Source organism: Dreissena polymorpha, chromosome 11, assembly GCF_020536995.1.
Source record: "Dreissena polymorpha isolate Duluth1 chromosome 11, UMN_Dpol_1.0, whole genome shotgun sequence".
Classification (NCBI taxonomy): domain Eukaryota; kingdom Metazoa; phylum Mollusca; class Bivalvia; order Myida; family Dreissenidae; genus Dreissena; species Dreissena polymorpha.
Window position 1 is genome coordinate 62,695,125 of NC_068365.1, and position 27,991 is coordinate 62,723,115.

At 36.6% G+C, this 27,991-nt stretch overlaps 1 protein-coding gene across 4 annotated transcripts in view; it reads left to right on the forward strand.

Annotated features, from left to right (window-relative positions):
• LOC127851739 (connector enhancer of kinase suppressor of ras 2-like) overlaps positions 1-26,835 on the forward strand; it is an 87,143-nt gene extending 60,308 nt beyond the window's left edge. For all 4 annotated transcript variants that reach the window (XM_052385602.1, XM_052385605.1, XM_052385603.1 and 1 more), the window contains 7 exons: positions 4,462-4,613; positions 7,064-7,146; positions 7,380-7,448; positions 11,067-11,140; positions 13,768-13,857; positions 15,981-16,192; positions 19,991-26,835. In XM_052385602.1, coding sequence (XP_052241562.1) covers positions 4,462-4,613; positions 7,064-7,146; positions 7,380-7,448; positions 11,067-11,140; positions 13,768-13,857; positions 15,981-16,192; positions 19,991-20,113 — 803 coding nt within the window. In that variant the 3' untranslated portion in view covers positions 20,114-26,835. The remainder of the gene's footprint in view (positions 1-4,461; positions 4,614-7,063; positions 7,147-7,379; positions 7,449-11,066; positions 11,141-13,767; positions 13,858-15,980; positions 16,193-19,990) is intronic.
• The last annotated feature ends 1,156 nt before the right edge of the window (positions 26,836-27,991 follow it).

Sequence of the window (27,991 nt, forward strand, 5' to 3'; positions counted from 1 at the left end):
CATTTCAACTCTAGAGGCCACATGTTTGTTCAATCTTGATAGAATATTATTTTAGTGTTTATCTTGACAATATTTAGGCTGAGTTCGAATCTGGGTCTATGTCCAATTATAGAAAAATCTTGTGAACAATCAGTGTTTATGAAACTTGCTCTGACCATTTTTCGAAATGATATCTTGGCTGAGTTTGTAACTGAGTCAACATGGTATCAAAAAGTGGGGCATAGGGACAAATGAACTCAATGGTTTTGTAATACTCTAGAACCTATATTTTTGTCCAATCCCCAAGAAACTTGCTCAAAATCTTTTTTAATGATATCTTGACCAAGTTCTAAAAACATTTCAAAAGCTGATATAACAGTTAAGCTCCTTTGGGTTGCAGGTAAGCGACCTATAGCCTTTCATAATCTTGTTCCTTCAAATGTTATCATTATTGGACCAAATTGTTGGGTGTTAAATAAGCCAGTAATGCAATCATACTTATTGATATATCTCCCATGTTCACACCTTAATCTCAAAGAACTGTATCTTCTCCTGTTCCAAAGACCTTGCACAGTCTCGACCAAGACTGCACACAACTCAGATGCATTGAAGTCCCAATCAAGAAAACCCAATTATGGCCCCCTTTGAAGAAGCTAAGATATTTTTTATGCCCCCGGAAGGGGTGGCATATAGCAGTTGCACTGTCTGTCCGTCTGTCTGTCCATCACACTTTTGCATTTAGGTTTCAACAAATGCTCATAACTTCTATGTTCCTTCAAATGTAACCTTCATATTTGGTATGCATGTGTATATGGACAAGGCCTTTCCATACGCACACAAATTTTGACCCGTTTGACCTTGACCTTGAACTTAGGGTCCGTGTTTAGGTTTAGAAATTTGCGTTTAGGTTTCGAAAAAGCATTTTTTGGGGGCATATGTCTTCAGATGGAAATTTCTCTTGTTATAATCTGTGCTGGATGGTCTGTCCATTGGTTGTTAGACTATTTAGTTTCCACATGATATTTAGAGGACCTTTCAATCTACGATCATGCAAATTGACAAAGTGGTAAGGAAAGGTTGTAAGGAAAGGGTGGCACTTATCAATTTTTAGCTTGGCTGTTTTCGGAGAAAACCCGAGGTATTGTCATAGCCAGCTCGTCATTGTCGTGTGGTGTCGTCCGCCGGCGTTGTGCTAAAACCTTGACATTTTGCTTAACAATCAAAGTGCTTCCACCTACAACTTTGAAACTTCATATGTAGATGCACCTTGATGAGTTCTACTGTGACCTCTAATTAAAAAAAAAAAAATTGACAAGCTTTCGCAGCCGAGCGTGGCACCAAGTGCGGTGCTCTTGTTTAAGTTGACTGGTGAAGGTTTCAGTGGCTTTAAACTGAAACATGAAATTTGTTCTCCCATGTTATCTTGATAATGCTTTCATCTATGATTATGAAAATTGTTTATTTATGAATTAAGTGAGGAAGACACTGTTTCAATATTGAGGTCACTAACTAAGGGTTGGAAATGAAGCCTTTAAAAATTTGAAATTAGTAAGAAAGGTCTTTAATTAAATATATCTTTTTAAGGGACTACAAATGCGTCAAAATATGTATCTAAGAGGTAAAGGGTTAAAATAATGGTAAAGGGACAGAATTTAGTGTAAATGAGTCTGTTTGTCTATTTTGTCAATCCATTTTCCTATACTTAACTTGCAAACAAATATACATTTGTTGAGTGGTAAAATATTGGTACTTACAATTCTTTGTGTGAAGCTTCTTTCTTTGGTAAAAGATGGCACTAAAACCAGATTTGTTTATAACTTGCTTTGCCAGAATTTAATGAGCCTGTTTTTTTCTGTTAAACAGAGATTCTTATCATCTTTATTAATCAGACATCTGTTTAAGAGTATCGCTTTTTTTATTGAATAATAAAATTGAACAAAAGTATAAATAATTGTATTCTGTGAAATTGTTTCTTGAAAGCAAAACCAGCTGCAGTGTATTTCAAGAGCCTTATTGTTTGTGGGTGAAAACAGGGAAGTGTTTTGGAATTGTTTTAGATTATGATGATTACAGAATCAAGTGCTGTGGTGCTAAAACTGCAGTGTTAATGCTTGTGCTTGTTAGGGAATGTTGATTCATGATTATGATGTAGTTTGAAGTTGTAAAGGAAACACAACAAATGCCACTGAAAGGTTTGTGGATTTTTTCTGAATATAAAATGAAACTTAAAGTGAATGATATGTTAATATTGAATATATATTCAATATGCCTAAGTATTAGTGAAATAAATAAAATCATCCTCATTTCTAGATTTTTGTTGGAAAATTGCAAATTTACTATTTTATTAAAATAAGTTATCTTGTTAAAAGTTGAAGACCTGATGTTATCGTATTGCCATGTTTCTTTTTGTATTAGTTATTTTCTGTCCCCTTTCTTTCAGCAAATTAAAAACATTGTTTGCAGTTCTATATAATTCAGGCCTCTAACTGAGCAGATTTTGTTTCAAGATGGCACTCTTGTTGAGATTGTAAGCATTCTAATATTCATTGACCCATTTTCTAAAAATAATCCATCACAATAGTATATAACATTGCTTACATCAAACCACATGTATATACAGAGTATACAATGATGAAACTGTACAATCTTTGTTCAGATTCCGTTTGCTGACATTATTTTGGGTTTGTATCAATACAAACTAACACTAATTGCCTTTCAATTTTTAAATAAGCCAAAATTGATTTCTCTTTTTTCCTTCTCAACAATAATGCATTGCCAAATATACAATGTTGGAAATCATTGCGCAATTTTCAATCAGCAATAATTGATTGCCCTATCATCAATTCCCTTCATCTCTCTTCAATAATAGATTTCCCTGTTTTGCCCTTTCAGCAATAAGTGATATTGATTTCCCAGTTTACCCTTTTAGCAATAGTTTATATTTTATGCCCCCGGATCGAAAGATCGGGGGTATATTGTTTTTGGCCTGTCTGTCTGTCATTGTGTCAGTCAGTCATTGTTGTGTGTGTCACAAAACTTTAACCTTGGTAAAAGTTTTATAACTTTTGCAATAGTGAAGATAGCAACTTCATATTTGGCATGCATGTGTATCTCATGGAACTGCACATTTTGAGTGGTGAAAATTCAAGGTCAAGGTCATCCTTCAAGGTCAAAGGTCAAATATCATTGTTTTTTTCGTTCCTAAAACTTTAACCTTTGTTAAAGTTTGGTCATAACTTTTTGAATATTGAAGATAGCAACTTGATATTTGGCATGCATGTGTATCTCATGGAGCTGCACATTTTGAGTGGCTAAAGGTCAACGTCATCATTTAAGGTCAAAGGTCAAATTTATGGCTTCAGAGCGGCGCAATAGGGGGCATTGTGACAAACATATCTCTTATTTATTCTTTCCTTATCAGGAATTATTGATTACCTGTTTTTTTATATCAGCAATAATTGATTACCTGTTTTCCCTTAATCAGCAATAATTGATTTCCTTACATCTATATAAGCAATAGTTGATTACCCTGTTTTCCCTATCAGCAAAAATTTATTTCCATTTTTTTCCCTAGTGGCAATATTTGATTGCCCAGTTTACCTTATCAGCAATAACTGATTTCCCTTTTTACATGATGGCAATTCAACTAACATTTATTACCTTTTTCCAATGAAAAATTATCTTACAATCTATTTTCCTGATTTGAAATAATGTAACAATATAATACAATATTTAAGAATCTTTTCTTTCAGATCGGCAATAATTTTTGTTGCTAACTGGCAATAATCTAGGAGTACATTTCTCCAATAAGCACTTATTAACCCTTTGCATGCTGGGAGATTTGTCGTCTGCTAAAATGTCGTCTGCTGAATTTGTAAAATAAGCATTTTCTTCATTTTTTTTCAAAGAATGCTATCAGAATAGCAAACAGTTTGGATCCAGATGAGACGCCACGTTTTGTGGCGTCTCATCTGGATCCAAACTGTTTGCAAAGGCCTTTAAAATTCGGTTCCCGCACTGAAAGGGTTAAGGCTTGTTCCTAGCAAACTGGGCTTAATGCATGTTCAGTGTTCTCCAGAAAAATTATATTTTCATAGAAGCCGGTGACTAAGCAATAAAACGGGTGTATTTGAACCATTTCAATGGATATTTTGGGGAAAAGTAGCCGGCATCTAGATTGAAATTATTTTGTGAAATTACCGGCTGCCGGTGTTTCTGGAGATTACTGAATGTGCTTAAAGTGTCGTCCCAGATAAGCCTGTGCAGTCTTCTTAGGGTAATGTGGGACAATACTTTCCACCGTAACTAGATTTTTGGAAAGGAGAGACATCCTTTAAATGAAAAAAACTATTAAAGAGTGCAAACTTTACAGGCTAATCTGGGATGACAACAAACATGCATTGAGTCCAGTTTTCCCAGAGCAAATCTCAAAAATCAATCTTCCAGTTCCAAATAATCTAATAATATACTTATTTATTTCAGATCGTCGTATCTCTTGCAAGGACCTGGGAACGGGGGACTGCGAGGGGTGGCTGTTTAAGCGGCGCAACAAGAATAGCGTGTTTCAGAGTAACTGGCACACCCGCTGGTGTGTTATCAAGGAGTTCAACTTCTTCTGTTTCCACGGCCAAGAGGTATAAGGGATGATACATCGACTTGCATTTGATGAGATTTCTATCAATGAAATATGCAGATTTTTTATGCCCCGGTAGGGTGGCATATAGCAGTTGAACTGTCCGTCAGTCAGTATGTTAGTATGTCAGTATGTGTGTATGTGTGTATGTCAGTCTGTCCGTCCGTCCGAAAAAAACTTTAACATTGGCCATAACTTTTTCACTATTGAAGATAGCAACTTGATATTTGGCATGCATGTGTATCTCATGGAGCTGAACATTTTGATCGGTGAAAGGTCAAGGTCATCCTTCAAGGTCAAATGTCAAATATATGGCGTCTGTCCGTCCAAAAACTTTAACATTGGCCATAACTTTTTCAATATTGAAGATAGCAGCTTGATATTTGGCATGCATGTGTATCTCATGAAGCTGCACATTTTGAGTGGTGAAAGTTCAAGGTCAAGGTCATCCTTCAAGGTCAAAGGTAAAAAAAATAAATACTTTTTTTCAAAGGGGCGTTCTCATGAAGCTGCACATTTATAGTGGTGGAAATTCAAGGTCAAAGTCATCCTTAGAGGTCAAGGTCATCCTTCAAGGTCAAAGGTCCAAAAAAAAAAATCAAAGTGGTGTTCTCATGAAGCTGCACATTTTGAGTGGTGAAAGGTCAAGGTCATCCTTCAAGGTCAAAGGTTAAATATTTATTTTTTTAATTTCAAAGCCGCGCAATAGGGGGCATTGTCGAACACATCTCTTGTTTTATCATGCCTTGTATAAAATTGATACAGACATGTATGAATGCATTGGAGCCGCCCTTCAGGAAAACGGGCTTAATGCATGTGCATAAAGCGCAGTTCACACAGACTTATCAGGGGCAGCACTTTGGGCTTTTTGTTTAGGCAGAAAGTGTTGTCCCTGATTAGCCTTTGTGAACTGCACAGGCTGATCTGGAATGACAATTTTTGCGCAAATATTAAGCTTCATTTTCGCAGAGCGAGGCAAGTATTTAATTGCTAGTTATATGTCCCTGACAACTGTTGCTGTGAAAAGCGGTCTCTGGCTGCGCTGTCCAGCCAAGATTATGCATGTTGGTTTGTATGTGTTGTATTAGATTTGTCCATTACATTTAGCGCCAATAAGTCATATAACAACACTTGCACTGTGACACAGTTTTTGCATACATAACCATTCTTAATCCATGTCTATCAAGTTTACAATTTTTGCACTTCATTTAATATAAATATGCTGACCAGCAGCATCTTGGGATAGCTGTGTTCATCCATTAAGGTGTCTTGCTCATTGATTGCATGGCAATTGTTTAATTACTCTAAGAACCCCAATTACTCAACAAAGTTTTTGGACACTAAGAATTTTTTTTATTCTTCGTGTCCGAAAATTGAGATACCAAAAAATATTCCCATAGTAAATGGCATTTTTTTTAGAGAAACCATGAAAACATACCTATCAAATCTAGATTAATATTTTTCATTTTTCTTTACAGACAAGTATTCCTATTTTAAACTTTAAACACAGAGTATAAAGATAAGCATTGGTGTACTGAAGAAAGAAACTTTTTTAATTAAAATTCAAATGTGTAATTCCTTAAAATGTGAAATCAGGTACTGTATCTTGTACACATTCCTATTTCCCCAAATAAAGCAAATTTAATGGTTTACTGATTTTGTGCACTCCTCTACCAGGTATAATTACCGTCACTTAGTTGTAAAAACACAGGTGTAATATGTTACGAGGGCTACACAAATAATGGTATGAAGAATTCCGATAAAATAAAATTGTCAGAAAATTTTGATTCATTAAGTAAATCTTGGAGTCTGATAACTTAAATTTAGTGTCTGAAATTACTGTAAATTGTCATGAACACGATTTCCCGGACATCAGGGATCAAAATAAGAGACCAAATGGTAGCTGTACCGTTTGAGCATCAGATTAAAATGATAATTGAACATAATTGGATATCATAAGAGCTTCAAATAGATGCAAGCTTTGAATATTTTTTAATCATATGAGTGAATGTGTAATATTTATTACAAAGTTCTACGAATGTTTAAACAAATACATGAAACAGATTTATTTTTGAAATTGCTTTGCATGTTTTAAGTTTAAATGTCAAATGTTTACTAGTCTAATTTACTTAGGGTACAAGTATCCCGTATTACCAATTTTAGCCTAGCTGTGGGAAAATGGGGCTTAATGCATATGCGTAAAGTGTTTTTCCAGATTAGCCTGTGGCGACAACACTTTCTGTGTTTATTGAATTTTCTGATTAAAGGAAGTCTTTTCTTAAGGAAAAACAAGTGTAGGCTGAAAGTGTCATCCCTGATTAGCCTTTGCAACCTGCACAGGCTAATCTGGGACTACTCTCTATGCATATGCAATAAACTTCGTGTTCCCAAAGGAAGTCTCAAATGCCCTACCTATCAGAAGCCCTGCAACTTGTTTCATTCTCTGTTTAGGCTTTGAAGGCAGAGGTTGTGATTCACCTACCGGCATTCCGTGTATCACCAGTGGAAAGCTCTGTCCTCAAAACCAACAAATAGTGAGTACTTGCATAAAAAAATGTCAGTTCAAGCATTTCTTTCTTTCTGTAATATATACCTTTCATTTTATGCCATGAATACATATTATTGTGTACAATATTTAGTCTGAACATTGAGCTTAACTGCCTAATAAAGTGGCATGCGCAGGGTATTTTTGGCACAACAGTTCTAGTTATTTTCGGCCTTACAATGTTCACTTCTGTCACTTATGGCTTACTGCTTTCAATTTCAGTGCGTTCAAAATCCACAATGCAGGCACTAGCTTCACATTTGCTTCTGACAGACAAGAAGACATGAGCAAGTGAGTAGTTTGAATAATTAAAAAAAAGTGTGGAGCCTTTTTCTTGAAAAATGGGGTTTAATGCATGTGCGTTAACCCTTTCAGTGCGGGAACCGAATTTTAAAGGCCTTTGCAAACAGTTTGGATCCAGATGAGACGCCACAGAACGTGGCGTCTCATCTGGATCCAAACTGTTTGCTATTCTGATAGTATTCTTTGAAAAACAATGAAGAAAATGCTTATTTTACAAATTCAGCAGACAACATTTTAGCAGACGACAAATTTCCCAGCATGCAAAGGGTTAATTGTGATACCAGATAAACCTGTACAGGCTGCACAGCCTAATCAGCGGCAACACTTTCCATTTTTTTAAGTGCTATGAAAGTCTCTTCATAGCGAAAAATGGGGCTCAGGCAGAAAATGTCATCTCTGATAAGCCTGTGCTAACTGCGCAGGCTAATCAGAGTGGACACTTTACAAATATGCATTAAACCCTGAGTCCCAGAGTCAGGCTTATTTTTTGGGGCATTCTGATTATGCCCCCCTTCGAAGAAGAGGGGGTATATTGCTTTGCTCGTGTCGGTCTGTCGGTCGGTCGGTCCGTCCACCAGGTGGTTGTCAGACGATAACTCAAGAACGCTTGGGCCTAGGATCATGAAACTTCATAGGTACATTGATCATGACTCGCAGATGACCCCTATTGATTTTGAGGTCACTAGGTCAAAGGTCAAGGTCACGGTGACCTGAAATAGTAAAATGGTTTTTGAATGATAACTCAAGAACGCATACGCCTAGGATCATGAAACTTCATGGGTAGATTGATCATGACTCGCAGATAACCCCTATTGATTTTGAGGTCACTAGGTCAAAGGTCAAGGTCACGGTGACCCGAAATATTAAAAATGGTTTCCGGATGATAACTCAAGAATGCATACGCCTAGGATCATGAAACTTCATGGGTAGATTGATCATGACTCGCAGATGACCCCTTTTGATTTTGAGGTCACTAGGTCAAAGGTCAAGGTCACGGTGACCCGAAATAGTAAAATGGTTTTCGGATGATAACTCAAGAACGCATATGCCTAGGATCATGAAACTTTACAGGTAGATTGATCATGACTTGCAGATGACCCCTATTGATTTTGAGGTCACAAGGTCAAAGGTCAAGGTAACGGTGACCCGAAATAGTAAAATGATTTTCGGATGATAACTCAAGAACGCTTTTGCCTAGGATCATGACACTTTACAGGTAGATTGATCATGACTTGCAGATGACCCCTATTGATTTTGAGGTCACAAGGTCAAAGGTCAAGGTAACGGTGACCCGAAATAGTAAAATGATTTTCGGATGATAACTCAAGAACGCTTTTGCCTAGGATCATGACACTTCATAGGTACATTGATCGTGACTCACAGATGACCCCTATTGATTTTCAGGTCACTAGGTCAAAGGTCAAGGTCACAGTGACAAAAAACGTATTCACACAATGGCTGCCACTACAACAGACAGCCCATATGGGGGGCATGCATGTTTTACAAACAGCCCTTGTTTCACTAGGTTCTTCAGTGAATATAAGTGCAGTAGTTAGGGTATCTTTTGAATGCTTGCTGTACAGTTTGTCACTTAACAAAGCTTGTATTTTATTGTATGCATTCCGGTGGTTTATAGAGAAATATCAGTGAATTTAAACTGATAATTCACTGTTTAAAAGAGTGAAAAATAACAGTGAACATTATTGATAATTTTTACTGTTTTACTGTGAAATGACGTCATTTTTTTTTACAAAATGACGTAATTATTCCAGTGAAATTCTCCAGTAAAACTCTTTTACAATATAAATAATCGGTGGAAAAAGCATAAAATAAAGAGAAAATTTGTTGGATTCGGTGGAATATCAATTTTAATTCACTCGTGATCATAGAAAATATATATTTTCACTCGTGGCTGTGCCACTTGTGAACATATTATTTTATATGATCACTCGTGAATTAAAATTGATATTCCACTGAATCCAACAAATATCCTCTATATAATATTGACGTGGCAAAGTGGTTAAAAATATCAAATTTTGGGTAAATTAACCATGATTGCAACTTTGAAACAATATTATCTCTTTTTCAAACAATATCTCTTTTTCTTGTATTAAGTTCACTGTTAAGGTTAACAAATGTGAAGCCAGTTGAAACTTTGTGCTAATTTTGAATAGTGAAAAATATATCAGATCATATAAACCCTATATATGGTTTAAACCTCATTTGCTTCATACATTTTTTGTAAAAAGTACCCATTTGGATAATTCTATTTGCATATGTTATCATTGTATTTGCTTTATGCTACACAATATGTTTGAAATATAATACTCAATGATTTCAAAATAGACACACTTTTGGGGAAAAGTAAAGCCTCCAATCTTGTTCATTAAGGAATATATTAGCTGCTCTCTGGGAAAAGTGGTCTTAATGCATTTTTGTAAAGTTAAGTCCCAGATTAGCCGGTGCAGTTTTCTATGGGGAAATATTTTTCTGCCTAAATGGATTTTTGTTTAAAAGAGACTTTCTTTAAACAAAAATTATACATAAGCCAAAAGTGTCATCCCAGACTAGCCTGCACAAAGCACAGGCTAATCTGGTACCACACTTTTATGCACATGCATCAAAGCCGCCTGAGTTGATGTTGTATATTTTCCCATTTTTGTTATGTGTCGCAAAAAAGTGATTATGAGTCAAAATGTGTTTGTATTTATGTAAGATGTTCAAAAAATTTGATCAAAATCGGTCAAGAAATGCCCAAGTTCAGTACAAAGATAAGGCTTTTCAATTTCTGTGCATGCACAGAAATAATCTAAATTTTAACACGGGCGGGTCACATGTAAAATCAAGCGACCATTGCATCATTATTTATGTACAACGCCATTTGCATGAATGATGAATAATCATGTCATTACCTGTTTACAATGGGACAACAAACAGACAGGATATAGCAGCGTAATGTGTTTTTGCAGCGTGATTTGTTGTCAATATCTATGCATATTACTCAACAAATTTCAATAAACTTTCGTCAAGCTTGATAAAAACTCCTTATGTTTTCAATCCACAAATCGGTCTTATTGAATTCGCTTTGATCTGAGAAATCGTTTTTATGCAATCAGCTTGCATTCTGACTTTTTAGGAACGTGACATTCAATACACATTGATCCTCGTTTAGCCATTAAGACAAAAACATGTTTTATAATCACTTTGCTAGGGCTATCTGTAGACATAATTCTTTGGTAAATTGCTTGTGTTATTTAGTAGTTCTTCTTTGTTTTGAAATGTGCGGAAGTGGAAATCACATGACATTGGCACTCATGTGACGTTCGTGACCCAAAGCGTGCATACGTCACAGGTGAAAAATAGTATTGAGGATTCCGTTATGTGCATGATTAGGTTTCGTATTTTAATGCTTTTGGCATTTTTTGCACAATTTTTGCAAAAATCGGTATTGAAGAGTAAAGCTTTAGAATGTATCTGATGAATACTGATCAATTCTGGTCAGTTGAGATAACTGAATTGTTGTGAGAAATATCAACTTGGGCGGCTTTAAGCCTTGTGTTCCCAAAACATGGCTCATATGGTACGATATGGTGGTGTTTCTTCTAGGTGGATGAATCGCATGGGTCTGGCATCTATCAATCTAAAACGAGAGGTAAAGGTGGATCCAAACCGCAGCCCTTGTAAGTATCTTTAATAAGTTACACAAATGTGCCTCTCTCTTTTTGAAAACAGGGCTTAATGCATGTGCGTAAAGTGCTGTCTCAGATTAACCTGCGCAGTCCTCACAGGCCAATCAGGGACAACACTTTTTGTTAAGATTGATTTTTCATTCAGAAGAGACTTCTTTTGAACAAAAATTTCATCAAAACTTAAGTGTCTTTCAGAATAGCCTGTGCGGACTGCACTATGCACATGCATTAAGCCCTATTTTCCAATTGTGAGCCTCAGATTCTTCTGATAATGTATTGTTCGGTCCCAAAGAAATTCCAAAAGCATTTTGATCATCTGTAGTGCTGTCCCAAATGCATACCACAATCTTTTGATAGTCCCTTCATGTACATGTACTTTAAATTTTGATCATAGTTTTGATTGGATTGAATGTTCCTTTCAGCATATTCCTACGTTTGTTGTTCTTACTTTGGGGAAATTTCATGTGTTTTCAGGAAATATGGAATGCTCTAGCTTAAGCTCAGCTTATCATGATAGCTCTAGCTCTGGTAATCATGAAAGCTCTAGCTCAGGTAATCATGAAAGCTCAAGCTCAGGTAATCATGAAAGCTCTAGCTCAGGGAATCATAAAAGCTCTAGCTCAGGTAATCATGAAAGCTCTAGCTTAGGTAATCATGAAAGCTCTAGCTCAGGTAATCATGATATCTCTAGCTCAGGTAATCATGAAAGCTCTAGCTCAGGTAATCATGAAAGCTCTAGCTCAGGTAATCATGAAAGCTCTAGCTCAGGTAATCATGAAAGCTCTAGCTCAGGTAATCATGAAAGCTCTAGCTCAGGTAATCATGAAAGCTCTAGCTCAGGTAATAATAAAAGCTCTAGCTCAGGTAATCATAAAAGCTATAGCTCAGGGAATCATAAAAGCTCTAGCTTAGGGAATCATGAAAGCTCTAGCTCAGGTAATCATGAAAGCTCTAGCTCAGGTAATCATGAAAGCTCTAACTCAGGTAATCATGAAAGCTCTAGCTCAGGTAATCATGAAAGCTCTAGCTCAGGTAATCATGAAAGCTCTAGCTCAGGTAATCATGAAAGCTCTAGCTTAGGTAATCATGAAAGCTCTAGCTCAGGTAATCATGATATCTCTAGCTCAGGTAATCATAAAAGCTCTAGCTCAGGAAGGGTTCGCACAGGGCTTGAAAAGTGCTTGAAAACGAGTCCTAGGCTTTAAAAGCCCTTGAACTAAGGTTGGCCTTGAAAAGTGCTTATTTCATGTAAAAAAGCCTTGAAAATGTTTATTTCTGTTCAAAATTACTTTTATCATCGCCATGAACTTTAATCGTTCTTAAGGGAAATATTACGAAAATTTCTCATAAATTCCTTCGCGCAAAAAGTTGAGTACGAAATATAAGTTTCGTACTCTATTGGGTATGAAACGTTAAGTGTACACGCCACAGATTATGTGTACTACGTCAGAGGTTCTCTATTGTGATCAATTTTCGTGAGTAAAAATGCAGCGATGGGGTAGTGTCGTTTCAAACCAGAGTGGTTAACTGAATATTCCTGGCGCTACTTTCTGGTCATAAACACCGATGAAATGCAGAAAAATGCTTAAATAATTACAACTTATACGATACGTCAACATTCTTAAAGCATGAATATTCATGGCGCTATTTTCTGGTCATAAACAAGTTGTCAAAATGACGTTAATCGTTATGTTTTGCGCGAAACTTATGAATATTCCTGGGTACAGAAAACAAATGACATTCGAAAAGCACATTCTTGGGTCTATATGAAGACCATTGGTGTCAGAGGAATGGGGGAAAGCGCTTTGAAAAGCCACTATAAAGGGGAAACCCACAAAGAAAACATGAAATTGAGATGCAAACAGGGTTCCTGCAATGTGTTTTTTGGTGAAACAGGAAGTTAATATTGTTCAAACTGTTGAATCTAAAACAGACATAAACAACAACAGCCCTGTGAAATACAAAATGTTATAGTTTACTGACTTCTGTTTAAATAAAATGAACCAGTCTGTTTGATGTGAGCATAGAAAGAGACAATGTGTTTGTTTGTAATAACTTTAAAAAGTAAAAACATATGTGAGACTCATTGAGTTAAGGATGGATAACATGTATTTGTATGTAAAAACTAGAAATAACATGTATGAGTTATTGTGAAATAAGTTTAATGTGTTTGAGCAAATAAATGATATATACTGTGTTAATCTGGCTTGAAAATGCATATTTTTAAGGAAACTAATGTAAGGTTCTCGGCCTTGAAAATGAAAATTTGGCCTTAAAAAGTCCTTGAAAAGTGCTTGAATTTACTGTAGGTTTGAGATTTCTGTTTGAACCATGTCAGGTAATCATGAAAGCTTCAGCTCATGTAATCATGAAAGCTCTAGCTCAGGTAATCATGAAACATCTAGCTCAGGTAATCATGAAAGCTCTAGCTCAGGTAATCATGAAAGCTCTAGCTCAGGTAATCCTGAAAGCTCTAGCTCAGGTAATCATGAAAGCTCTAGCTCAGGTAATCATGAAAGCTCTACCTCAGTTGCTAAAATCTTGGAAGGCCTTTAAAACAGCCATTTATCTTTTCCTTTACCTGTTTATAATCCTGCGTACTCCTCCTTCCCTTTCAGACTGCAGTGAGAGCGACTCTGACAGCTCCAGCCACCAGGGTTCCAAAGAGTCCTCCCCTGCACCTTCCCCTCAAATCTCAAGGCACAAACGTAAGTCTCAAATACATTTAGCACTGGGGTGACCGCACATAATGCAGGTGCTAAAAGTGTCATCCCAGATTAGCCTGTGAGGATTGCACTAGCTAGTTAGAGATATAATTTGATTCACATCCATTTAGTCATTTTTGCAGAGCGAGGCTCAAATTTATTTGAGTCGTGTTCTGAGAAAATGGGGTTTAATGCATGTGCGTAAAGTGTAGTCCCAGATTAGCCTGTGCAATCTGCACAGGTTAATCAGGGACGACACTTTCCGCTTTTATGACATTTTTCGTTTAAATGAAGTCTCTTCTTAGCAAAAATCCAATTTAGGCGGAAAGTGTTGTCCCTGATTAGCCTGTGTGGACTGCACAGGCTAATCTGGGAAGACTGTTTACGCACATGCATTATGCGCAGTTTTCTCAGAACGCGACTCATTTGAACCACTTTTTTATCCCTGCCGAAAAAAAATTCGGAGGAGATATAGTAATAGTCTCCATCCGTCTGTGCGACCGTCTGTGCGTCTGTCCGAAACTTTGTCCAGAGCATAACTCCGAATCTATTTAATGGATTTACTTTAAACTTAGAATATAAACAGATGGAAACTAGGAGAAGTGCAGTGACCAAGAACCATAACTCTATCTACCTTAGTTTTTGAATTATCTCTCTTTATATATGTTCAAAGTAAGTTTTTGTCCAGAGCATAACTCTAAATCTATTCAATGGATTTACTTGAAACTTGAAATATTAACAGATGGCAAGTAGGAGAAGTGCAGTGACTAAGAACCATAACTCTATCTACCTAAGTTTTTTTTAATTATCTCCCTTTATTTAATTTCCAAGTAAATTTTTGTCTGGAGCATAACTCTAAATCTACTGAAGGGATTTACTTGAAACCTGAAATATAAACAGATGGCAAGTAGGAGAAGTGCAGTGACTAAGAACCATAACTCTATCTACCTTAGTTTTTGAATTATCTCCCTTTTTTAATATCAAAGTAAATTTTTGTCAGGAGCATAACTCTAAACCTACTGAAGGGATTTACTTGAAACTACAAATATAAACAGATGACATCTAGGAGAAGTGCAGTGAACATGAACCATAACTCTTTCGACCATAGTTTTTTAAGTATCTCCCTTTATTTTTTTAATTTATTATATATTTTTCATTTACCGGTATATTTTATTTATTTATAATTTTAAATTATATTTAATTTAATTTCATAGTTAATATTTTAGCTTTTCAATTTTTAATATCTCCCTTTATCTAATTTTACAATAATATTTTAATTTGAACACTGAAGTATTCACTGTAAAATGAATAGATGAGTTTAAGGTAGCATAACTCCAACACTATATAACTAATTGATCCTTGAAATATAAATAGATGACACAGGTGCCATGTCTTACAAATATTAGTCTACTCTCGAAAACAAATATTGTCATACAAGCAAACACATTTCGGCGGGGATTTGGCACCTCTGTGACAAGCTCTTGTTCCATCTTGTGTTTTCAACACTTCTTACTGGCCAGTGCCTAAAGGTAAACACTTAGTAATGCCTTAAGAGATAAGAACACAGACTTAAACACATGTTTATAAGGAAATCTATACAATTGGAAAAGTGTGGGCTTAAAAATAACTAGGCGAGGTACAAATTCTGATAATGACTGACATGTATGTTAATGTGATCGACTCTAAATATGAGAAATATCTTGTATAGTGTTAAAATATTACTTAAAAAACTTTGCTTAACTTTTTAAAAAGTAAGAGAAAACATCACATCCATTTACATCTCAAATTTACGAAAAAGTCAGTGAGCCTATCTCTGGGAAAATCGTGCTTGATGCGTGTGCTGAAAGTGTTGTCCCAGATAAGTGTGAGCAGTCTTCACAGGTTTATCTGGGACAACACTGCTAAAACCGAGTTTACATGGAAAGGGTCATCTCTGACTGCACAGGCTAATCAGGCACGACAATTTACACTCATTCATGAAGCCTAGTTTTGAAAGAGAGAGGCATGAATTTCAACATACTTGGTAGGTATATGAAAAGGGTGACAGATAATAAATAAGTGACAGATTTTTACTGTGTCTTTAAATAAAAGAAACAAATCTCATTGTTATCTATTTCCCCACACAGAGTCCAGTCTAGCGGTTGCGCCTACTGATTTGCGCGCCAGTCAGGAGGATCTTCCCGCGATGTTGCGCAAGTCATCCCAGCGCGGACAAAGTATCCTGGGGGAAGACAAAAATAAACAACGGAGAAAAACCATTACTAAGGAGTTTGCGAACAAAGTTTCTCCTGAAGTGATTGCTATGAAGAAAAAGGGTGCTTTGGAGCGGACATTAAGGGTAATAAGGATGTGTTTGGATGTGAGATATTAAGCTGGAATGTTGCAGACCCTAAAACTAGATGTTTTGCTAGAGGGTTCAACATTTTATTATTGATCATTATATGGTGACAATAATATTGTGCTACACAGTGACATTATTACAACTGAGTCCCTGAGCCAGGAAATGAGAGTTTGTATGTTTCTTCTTTTCTGAGATTTTTTTACGCATTGATTTCAGATATTCAGCTTATTTTTGCTATATGAGTCTACCTACCTACACTTACAGTGTGTAAGTTTTGTTTAGGTCCATTGATTTTTAGCTCCACTGGCCAGAGGCCAGCGGGGCTTATGTCATGGTCCTGTGTCCGTTGTGCGCGCGTCCGTGCATTAACTTTTTCTTTAAACATCTTCTTCTCCTAAACTACAAGTCCAATTCTGATAAAACTTCTCACAAATGTTCCTGGGGTGAACCTCTTTCAAATTTGTTCAAATTATGCCCCTTGGGTCAAATTTGACCCCGCCCCGGGGTCAATAAATTGAACATATGCTTATATAAAGCCTATTTTGTGCAAACTTTAAAAATCTTCCTGTCCATAACCATTGGGCCTAGTGCTACCACATTTGGTATGAAGTGACATCTAATAGTTCTCTACCAAATTTGTTTAAATTATGCCCCTGGGGTCAAATTTGACCCTGCCCCGGGGGTCACAAAAATGGACATATGCTTATATAAAGCCTATTTTGTGCAAACTTTAAAAATCTTTCTGTCCATAACCGTAGGGCCTAGGGCTACCAAATTTGGTATGTAGCGACATTTGGTTTGGTAGGAACATATAATAGTCCTCTACCAAATGTGTTCAAATTATGCCCAGGGGGTCACAAAAATGAACATATGCTTATATAAAGCCTATTTTGTGCAAACTTTAAAAATCTTTCTGTCCATAACCGTAGGGCCTAGGGCTACCAAATTTGGTATGTAGCGACATCTTATAGTTCTCTACTTAGTTTGTTCAAATTATGCCCCTGGGGTCAAAATTGACCCTGCCCCGGGGTTCACAAAAATGAACATACGCTTAAATAAGGCCTATTTTGTGCAAACTTTAAAAATCTTTTTGTCCATAAATGTATGACATAGGGTTACCAAATTTGGTATGTAGTGACATCTAATAGTCTTCTACCAAATTTGTTCAAATTATGCCCCTGGGGTCAAAATTGACCGTTCCCCGGGGGTCACAAAATTGAACATAATGCTTATATTGGGCCTATTTTGTGCAAACTTTAAAAACTTCTTGTCCATAACCATTGGGCCTATTTCTACCAAATTTGGTATGTATTAAAATCTTAAAGTTCTCTACCAAGTTTTTTTCAAATTATGCCCCTGGGGTCAAATTTGACCCTACCGCGGGGGTCACAAAAATAAACATATGCTTAAATAAGGCCTATTTTGTGCAAACTTTAAAAATCTTCTTGTTCATTATTATAAAGCTTAGGGCTACTAAATTTGGTATGTAGTGACATCTAATAGTCCTCTACCAAATTTGTTCAAATTATTCCCCTGGGCCCAAATTTGACCCTGCCCCGGGGGTCACAAAACTGAACATATGCTTATATATAAAAGCCTCTTTTGTGCAAACTTTAAAAATCTTCCTGTCCATAACCATTGGGCCTAGGGCTACCAAATTTGGTATGTAGTGACATCTTATAGTTCTCTACCAAGTTTGTTCAAATTATGCCCCTGGGGCCGTATTTATATAAAAATGCTCAACCTTCCAACTTTAAGTGCCCAGTGGGATGAGGGTTAGAAAGAGAAAGTCACATGCTTGAGTCCATTTCAACCCATGCGCATTGCACGCTTTTTTCGCATAAAAAACAGTGGAGCGATATAGAGCCATCATGGCCCTCTTGTTGGTGAAGTTTTGTTTTTAATGCTTTGATAAAAAATTACAAAAAAAAGTACAAAAATTAACAAGACTATTGCCAAGCAATAAAAGTCCCCTACTAGCTCCACCATTATCAGAAATTCCACCATTGTCAGAATATTTTTTTTATCTGTTGCCATAGCAACCAGAATTTTTGACATTGGAACAAAGCGAAATGACGTGCATAATCTCCATATTGCCATCTATCCTAGTTTTAAGTTTCATGAAAAAATATTAAGAACTTTTAAAGTTATCGCAGGATCCAGAAAAACCACCATTTTCAGCAGTATTTCTAGTCTAGTCTGTATTTGTTGCCATAGCAACCAGAAATTTTGACGTAGGAACAAAATGAAATGACATGCATAATATCCATATTGCCATCTATCCACGTTTCAAGTTTCGTGAAAAAAAAGAACTTATAAAGTTATCGCAGTATCCATAAAAGTGTGACTGACTGACTGACTGACTGACTGACTGACTGACTGACTGACTGACTGACTGACTGACTGACTGACTGACTGACTGACTGACTGACTGACTGACTGACTGACTGACTGACTGACTGACTGACTGACTGACTGACTGACTGACTGACTGACTGACTGACTGACTGACTGACTGACTGACTGACTGACTGACTGACTGACTGACTGACTGACTGACTGACTGACTGACTGACTGACTGACTGACTGACTGACTGACTGACTGACTGACTGACTGACTGACTGACTGACTGACTGACTGACTGACTGACTGACTGACTGACTGACTGACTGACTGACTGACTGACTGACTGACTGACTGACTGACTGACTGACTGACTGACTGACTGACTGACTGACTGACTGACTGACTGACTGACTGACGACTGACTGACTGACTGACTGACTGACTGACTGACTGACTGACTGACTGACTGACTGACTGACTGACTGACTGACTGACTGACTGACTGACTGACTGACTGACTGACTGACTGACTGACTGACTGACTGACTGACTGACTGACTGACTGACTGACTGACTGAGAGACAGAGCGCAAACCGTAAGTCCCTCTCCGGTAAATCCGGTAGGGGACTATAAAAGGGTGATAATTAGGGTAATATGGTGTTTAGTTTTGAGATATTGAGCTGGAATGATGCAAGGTCATCATTCAAGGTCAAATAAATAGATCAAAATCGCTCATTTAATGTACACTTTTGCAATATTGAAGCTAGTAACTTGATAATTAGCATGCATGTGTATCTCATGGAGCTGCACATTTTGGGTGGTGAAAGGTCAAGGTCATCCTTCAAGGTCAAAGGTCATATATATGGGGACATAGTGTTTCACAAACACATCGCTTGTTTTTAATTATTAATGTTTGGAAAACTGGGTTCAATGCATTTGCCTCAAGTTTCGTCTTTGATTACCCTGTGCAGGCAAATCAGGGATGACACTCTCCGCTTTTGTTTAATTGTATGTTTCAAGAAATCTACTCTTAAAGAAACTATAGTCTAGGGGGAAAGTGCTTTCCCTAATTAGCTTGCACAGACTTCAAAAGCTTATTTTTGAGGACACTCCAAACCAGTTTTCCCAGAGCAAGGCACATTTTTATCAAATATGAGCCTCACTTTGTAAACAGGGGGTTTAATGCATGTTCTTAAAGTGTCATCCCAGATCAGCCTGTGCAGTCTGCAAAGGCTAATCAGGGACAACACTTTCTGCCTCATTGGCCTTTTTGCTTAAAAGAGACTTTCTTGAAATGAAAAATATCATTAAAGTGGAAAGTGTTGTCCCTGATAAGCCTGTGTGGACTGCACAGGCTGATCTGGAATGACACTTTCCACATATGTATTAAACCCCCTTTTCACAGAGCACGGCTTAAATCTTCTTATATCTTCTCTTTTCATTTTAGGCGAAAGAAATGGAATTAGAAGAAATCGACGCCATTCTGACCAGTAAATCACCAGAGAAGCTTCGGTCTTTCAAACAGTCGCTAGACAAGAGACAGCAACCTGAGTTAACGACTAATATCTGAGTCGAGCCTTAAGGCCATGTGTTGTTGTGGTTAACCCTTTCCAACTCAGAACCAAAGTAAAAATGGTTATGTGCAAACAGCATAAAACCAGAACAGCCTGCGAGTAAAACGCAGTCTGTTCAGTTGTTATGCTTTTTGCTGCCCATCAGTAACTCAGGGTTGGAAACCAAGCCTGTAAATCTTGAATATGTTAAGAAAGGACTTAAATTCAATTTGATTTTCTAAAGGACTTCAAATGCGTCAAAGTGTGTTTCTGAGTGGTAAAGGGTTTAGTTATGATAAGTAACAGGTACACTAGAGTAGAGTAAGACCTATTTACCACTATAGTGGGTTGAATAATATATGAGGCTTATTCTGGGATAATTGGAGTTAATGCATGGTTTAAAAGTCATCAAAGACTAACTTGTGCAGTCAAGTTTTCGCAAAACAAGGCTACCATCATGTGCAGAGCTGGCATGATTGGCAAATTTTACTCAAGGAAACAGAGTATGAGCTAAAGTGATGTGTCAATAATTTCAGAAACAATGTCAATTTTTTATGTGAACAAAGGTTTGCTGCAAAAATTTGATGGATTCATCCTTCAACACTATTTATGTTTTTATTGCAGTGGTCATTGTAGTAATGTTCAATGGTTCAATTGTAGGAGGTGCAAAATATGACATAAACAGATGTGTATCATTTAAAAAAATAATACGCTGATTTGTATGTGATGTAAGAAATGAAGTATAAGGTTGCTTCAAAATATTATGGGATGTGGTGAAAATGTCAGGCTGGATTGCATATAAGCCGTTTTGTGAGAAAATAAGGCTTAATGCAAGTGTGTAAAGTGTTGTCCAAAATAAGCCTTTGCAGTCCGCACAGGCTAATCAGGGACAACACTTTCTTCTTTAAATTAATTTTTACTAAGAAGAGACTTGTTAAACGAAAATAAGCATAAACATGTTAAGTGTTTTTCCTGATTAGCCTGTGCGGACTGCACAAGCAAATCTGGGACAATGTTTCACGCACATGCATTGAGTTTTTCTCAAAGCAAGGCTGATATATATCATTAAAATTGTTGCTCTATAATTTAAATCAGTGTTTTGTGATTTTGTTGTACATGTAATATATTTTTTACATTTGTTTTTTTCATTATAATTCTTCCAGTTTAATGTATTTGTTATTATGCTTGGTATTTATTTTTCTAAATAAGATATAAAAATTATTGTAAAGAATTAGTATTCAGATGCAATCAAAGCTCTTACAGACTCATAGTAGCCAGTTTAAACTGATTAACATGTTTATGTCATTTCAGATATGATATGTCTGCATTTATTTTATAAACAGGATATGTATAGAAATATATTACAATTAATACTTTTGTTGCTTTTTTTAGCTCACCTGATTGCTCAGGTGAGCTTTTGTGACCAGTCTTTGTCTGTCGTACGTCCGTCCGTCCTCTGTTAACATTTGTTCGTAAACACTCTAGAGGCCACATTTATTGTCCGATCTTCATGAAACTTGGTCAGAAGCCTTGTCCCAATGGAATCTCGGTCGAGGGTCATGCCAGGTCAAAAACTAGGTCACTAGGTCAAAAAAATTAAAAAAATTACAAAACACTGTAGAAGTCACATTCCATTCTCAATCTTCATGTAACTTTGTCAAAATGTTTGTCTTAATGATATGTTGGTTGAGTTCAAAAGTGGTTAAGGTCCATTGAAAAACATGGCCGCCAGTGGGCGGGGCAGTTTTCCTTATTTGGCTATAGAGAAACCTTGTAAACACTCTAGAAGTCACAATTTTTGCTCAATCATCATGAAAGTTGGTCAAAACATTGGTTTTTTTATTTCTCGCTCGAGTTCGAAAATGGTCCAGATCGGTGAGAAAACATGGCCGCCATTGGGCGGGGCATTTTTCTCTATATGTATAAAGTGAAAACATGCCAACACTCTAGAAGTCACATTTTTGGCCCAATTTTCATGAAATTTTGTCAGAACTTTTGTTTCCTAGATACGCGTGTTAAGTTTGAAAATGGTTCCGGTCTGTTGAAAAACATGGTTGCCAGGGGGACGGGGCAGTTTTCCTTATATTTATATAGTAAAAAGGCTTGCAAACAATCATGAATTAAGGTCATGTAACATGCGAGACAACTCTTCTAAATATTGTATTTAAGTTTACAGTAGTTACTCCCCTTTGATTATTAATGTTTTCATAATAATACAGTGTAGTTGTGTTTCATTTTTGTGTTAATTTTTATTCGAGGTTGGATGTTTTTATGCCCCCTTTCGAAGAAAAGGGGGCATATAGTGATCAGACTGTCCGTCTGTACATCCGTCCGTCTGTCTGTCTGTCCGTCAGTCCCTCTTTCCGTCACACTTTGCATTTAGGTTTCCAAAAACGCTCATTACTTCTATGTCCCTTGAGATATAACCTTCATATTTGGTATGCATGTGTATATGGACAAGGCCTTTCCATACATACAAAATTTTTAACCCCTGTGACCTTGACCTTGAACTTGGGGTCCGCGTTTATGTTTCGAAATCTGTGTTCAGGTTTCGAAAAAGGCTCATAACTTCTATGTCCCTTGAGATATAACCTTCATATTTGGTATCCATGTGTATATGGACAAGGCCTTTCCATACGCACACATTTTTTTTTCCTGTGACCTTGACCTTGAACTTAGGATCTACGTTTAGGTTTCAAAATCTGCGTTTAGGTTTCGAAAAATATCATAACTTCTACATCCCTTGAGATATAACCTTCATATTTGGTATACATGTGTATATGGACAAGGCCTTTCCATACGCACACATTTTTTTTCCCTGTGACCTTGACCTTGAACTTAGGGTCCACGTTTAGGTTTCGAAATATGCGTTTAGGTTTCGAAAAATGTTCATAACTTCTATGTCCCTTGAGATATTACCTTCATATTTGGTATCCATGTAAACATGGACAAGGCCTTTCCACACGCACAAAATTTTTTGCCCCTGTGACTTTGACGTTGAACTTAGGGTCCGCGTTTAGGTTTCGAAATCTGTGTTTAGGTTTTGAAAAATGCTCATTACTTCTATGTCCCTTGAGATATAACCTTCATATTTGGTATGCATGTGTATATGGACAAGGCCTTTCTATATGCACACAAGTTTTTACCCCTGTGACCTTGACCTTGAACTTAGCGTCCGCGTTTAGGTTTCGAAATCTGCGTTTAGGTTTCGAAAAATGCTCATAACTTCTATGTCCCTTGAGATATAACCTTCATATTTGGTATGCATGTGTATATGGACAAGGCCTTTCCATACGCACACCATTTTTTATCCCTGTGAACTTTACCTTGAAGTAAGGGTCCGCGTTTAGGTTTCGAAATCTGCGTTTAGGTTTCGAAAAATGCTTATAACTTCTATGTCCCTTGAGATATAACCTTTATATTTGGTATGCATGTTTATATGGACAAGGCCTTTTCATACGCACACAAATTTTAACCCCTGTGACCTTGCCCTTGAACTTAGGGTCCGCCTTAAGGTTTCAAAATCTGCGTTTAGGTTTCGAAAAATGCTATAAATTCTATCAAAGCGTTTATAGGGGGCATATGTCATCCTATGGTGACAGGTCTTGTTTTTAGCTCACCTGATTGCTCAGGTGAGCTTTTGTGACTGGTCTTTTTCCGTCGTCTGTCCACATTTGTTCGTAAACACTCTAGAGGCCACATATATTGTCCGATCTTTATGAAACTTAGTCAGAAGATTTGTCCCAATGATATCTCGATCAAGTTTGAAACTGGGTCATGCTGGGTCTAAAACTAGGTCACTAGGTAAAAAAAAAAGAAAAAGCTTGTAAACACTGTAGAAGTCACATTTAATGCCCAATCTTCATGTAACTGTGTCTATATGTCTGTCTTAATGATATGTTGATTGAGTTCAAAAGTGGTTCCGGTCCATTGAAAAACATGGCCGCCAGTGGGCGGGGCAGTTTTCCTTATATGGCTATAGAGAAACCTTGTAAACACTCTAGAAGTCACAATTTTGGCCCAATCATCATGAAAGTTATTCAAAACATTGGTTTTATTGATATGTCGGACTAGTTCGAAAATGGTCCAGATCGGTGAAAAAACATGGCCGCCAGTAGGCGAGGCATTTTTTTTTTCTCTATATGTATATTGTGAAAACATGTGAACACTCTAGAAGTCACATTTTTTGCCGAATTTTCATGAAATTTGGTCAGAACATTTGTTTCTTTGATACGAGAGTTGAGTTGGAAAATGGTTCCAGTCAGTTGAATAACATGGCTGCCGGGGGGGGGGGGGGTCAGTTTTCTTATATTTATAAAGTAAAAAAAAGCTTGTGAACACTCAAGAAGTCACATATTTTGCCCAACCATCATGAAACTTGGTGAATAGATTTGTTTTATATATATATCTCAGATGATCGAGTTTGCAAATGGTCCCGATGGGTCAATAACCATGGCTGCCAGGGGGGTGGGGCAGTTTTCCTTATGTGACTATATAGAGAGAAACCTTGTGATCGAACACTATAGAAGTCACATTTTTTGCCTAATCATCGTGAAACTTAGTCAATACATTGGTTTTATTGATTTCTTGGACAAGTTGGAAAATGGCTCAGATCGGTGAAACACACTTTTTAGCTCACCTGATTGCTCAGGTGAGGTTTTAGGATTGGTCTTTGTCCGCTGTCCGTCCGTCCACATTTGGTTTGTAAACACTCTAGCATTCACATTTCTCAAGCATTCTTTATCAAAGTTGCTGAAAGATCTCAGTCAAGTTTGATGATGAGCAAAATCACATAATTAATGCCATAATTATTGCCCTTAGATTGTCCAAATTTTCATTATATTATACAAAATCCTTGTAAGCAAAGTTTGATGTTTGGTAAGGGGGGTCAACTCAAAATATAGGTCACCATTTCAAATCTTACAAAAACAAAAACACTCCCTTCGCCAGAGTTTTGGTTCAATAATGATGAAACTTGACCAGGATGTTTGTCTGGTCAATATCTAGGTCAAGTTTGACATTAGGGAAAGATTGAATGAACCGACTCCTCAGGTGAGCGAACTAGGGCCATCTTGGCCCTCTTGTTTAATTTTTGAAAGATGCAGGGTCGGATGATTGGCTCTTTTACTATCAAAAATTAATTTCTTAAGAACCATTTCCAACTTGTGTTATGTTGCACCGTAGTTTGTATTTGCATTATTTTCTTCATCCTAGATAAAACCCTTTTTAAACACAAAATAAATGTTAAGGCTTGTGTGGCATGTAACTCAAAAAGTATGGGGCTTTTGTGTTCCCATATATGTCTGGTTTCTGTGTAGATTTGTATTAATCAATAGAAATGAATACTAATTATCAAATTATCAATCATGTTAATATTATCAATGATTTATACAAACTGCAGGTAAAACATTCTGAAAGTTGTTGCATTATGCTGTTTTTATACGCCCGTCTATGACGGGACGTATTATGGTATACCCCGCGTCTGTCCGTCCGTCCGTCCGTCCGTCCGTCCGTCCGTCCGTCTGTTAATGTCGTACGCTACGTCAAATATCCTTTGACAGATTTTCTTCAAATTTCAACACAATCTTAATATTGATAAACCCTGATCCCCTTTCGTTTTTGACGGAATTCTGAATTGTCGTTCCAGAGTTATGGGACTTTGTTCGTCAAAATTTCGTGATTTCATTGAATGTCCTACTGTAGCTCAAATATCCTTCGATGGATTTTTTTCAAATTTCAACACAATCTTAATATTGATAAACCCTGATCCCCTTTCGTTTTTGACGGAATTCTGAATTGTCGTTCCAGAGTTATGGGACTTTGTTCGTCAAAATTTCGTGATTTCATTGAATGTCCTACTGTAGCTCAAATATCCTTCGATGGATTTTTTTCAAATTTCAACACAATCTTAATATTGATAAACCCTGATCCCCTTTCGTTTTTGACGGAATTCTGAATTGTCGTTCCAGAGTTATGGGACTTTGTTCATTTTTGCAGATATTACTTGTGTATTCTTCTAATTGCTCTATGGACAAACCTCAATCTAAATTGATGTTGCAAGATGATACATTATGCTCCATTGAAATAGTATCCCTGAAAAATTGAACAAGGTGAGCTTTTTTCTATTCCGATTGTACACTACCACTTACCCATCTACATTTCTCTTTTATTATTGGTCAAAATATCTATAACAGGTTTACTTCAACTCCATATCCTCTAAAGAAATGCATACATATACTAAAAAAAAGATATGGTATGAATGTCAAGGAGACGGCGCTCCATGCTCATGTACTTATAAAATAAACCATGTATTCAAATACAAATAAACTGAAGTAAAAAAATGATTCAAAGGGTTATTTATTACCTTACTACTTCATTGGCGAACGACGGGCGTATCATGCGCTCATGGCGCAGCTCCTCAGTTATTTATTGTATTTTATGTTGTGAAATATTTACTTCTTTTCATTTGTATCTAGAATTCTTTTTAGATAAATTCTATGTCTGTGACTTGTTCAGATTTATATTTCATGTTGCATATTGAACAACACTGGTTATTAATTATATATAAACTGTTTAGGAAAGTTTATACCTGTAATTCAATTTTCTACTGTTGATAGGATTTATTATATTAATTGTATTTCTGTTGTTGTCAGATAAATCGTATTTATCATGTAAATGTTTTTAATTTTATATGTATGTTGTTGATATTGGTATTAAATATTAAGTACAAAAAAAATAACTGAATTTTTTTTTATGAATTGAAATGTGTGTGTATTTAATTAGTTTTATATGCAGGTGTAGGTGTATTGTTATGTATTGGTCTTATGCCTGAGTTGCTGCTTTAAATTAAAAATTAAAAATGTAGTTGAAAAATTAGCAATTAATAATTTCATAAGTAAATACGTCACATTGCTGCATATTGAAATTTTCGTGAAATTCTTTTAAACAAAATTTTGGGAAAAAACAACAAAAGTTGTGTGCACTATGCTTTTTCAACTTGTCAGTTCAATATATATGAATTATTGAATGTATATTAAAGGTATATTAAGACGAATGAAAACAAGAAACTAAATTACAATAGGTATTTTAATATATATGAGCTGTGACATGCACAAATAGGTCTTTTGCCATATGCAGCCTGTGTAGTTCCTGACCACCAGTCTGTGCATCTGCTCAGCCCTGTCAGACACTGCCCAGTCCACTGTAAAGTCAGGCAAGGTTTCCTGGTCTCAATATCCAACAAGGTAGCTTCTGACCAGACTGCACGGATGCAAGACTTGCCATACCTTGCACATGTGACCTTTCATGCTTTTGGCTATTAAATCACAACGATAAACATCTGGTCACCTTATGAATCAGTTACATATATTGCAGGTGAAGATAAGCATATTGTATATGAGTTTTTATGCCCCCTGTAGGGTGGCATATAGCAGTTGAACTGTCGGTCAGTCAGTCAAACAGTATGTGTGTCAGTATGTCCGTCGTTTCTTTTTCATTATTGAAGATAGAAACTTGATATTTGGCATGCATGTGCACCTCACAGAGCTGCACATTTTGAGTGGTGAAAGGTGAAGGTCAAGGTCATCCTTCAAGGTCAAATGTCAGATATATGGCGTCTGTCCATCCGTCCAAAAACTTTAACATTGGCCATAACTTTTTCACTATTGAAGATAGCAACTTGATATTTGGCATGCATGTGCATCTCACGGAGCTTAACATTTTGAGTGGTGAAAGGTGAAGGTCAAGGTCATCCTTTAAGGTCAAATATCAAATATATGGCGTCTGTCCGTCCGAAAACTTTAACATTGGCCATTACTTTTTAAATATTGAAGATAGCAACTTGATATTTGGCATGCATGTGTATCTCGTTAAGCTGCACATTTTGAGTGGTGGAA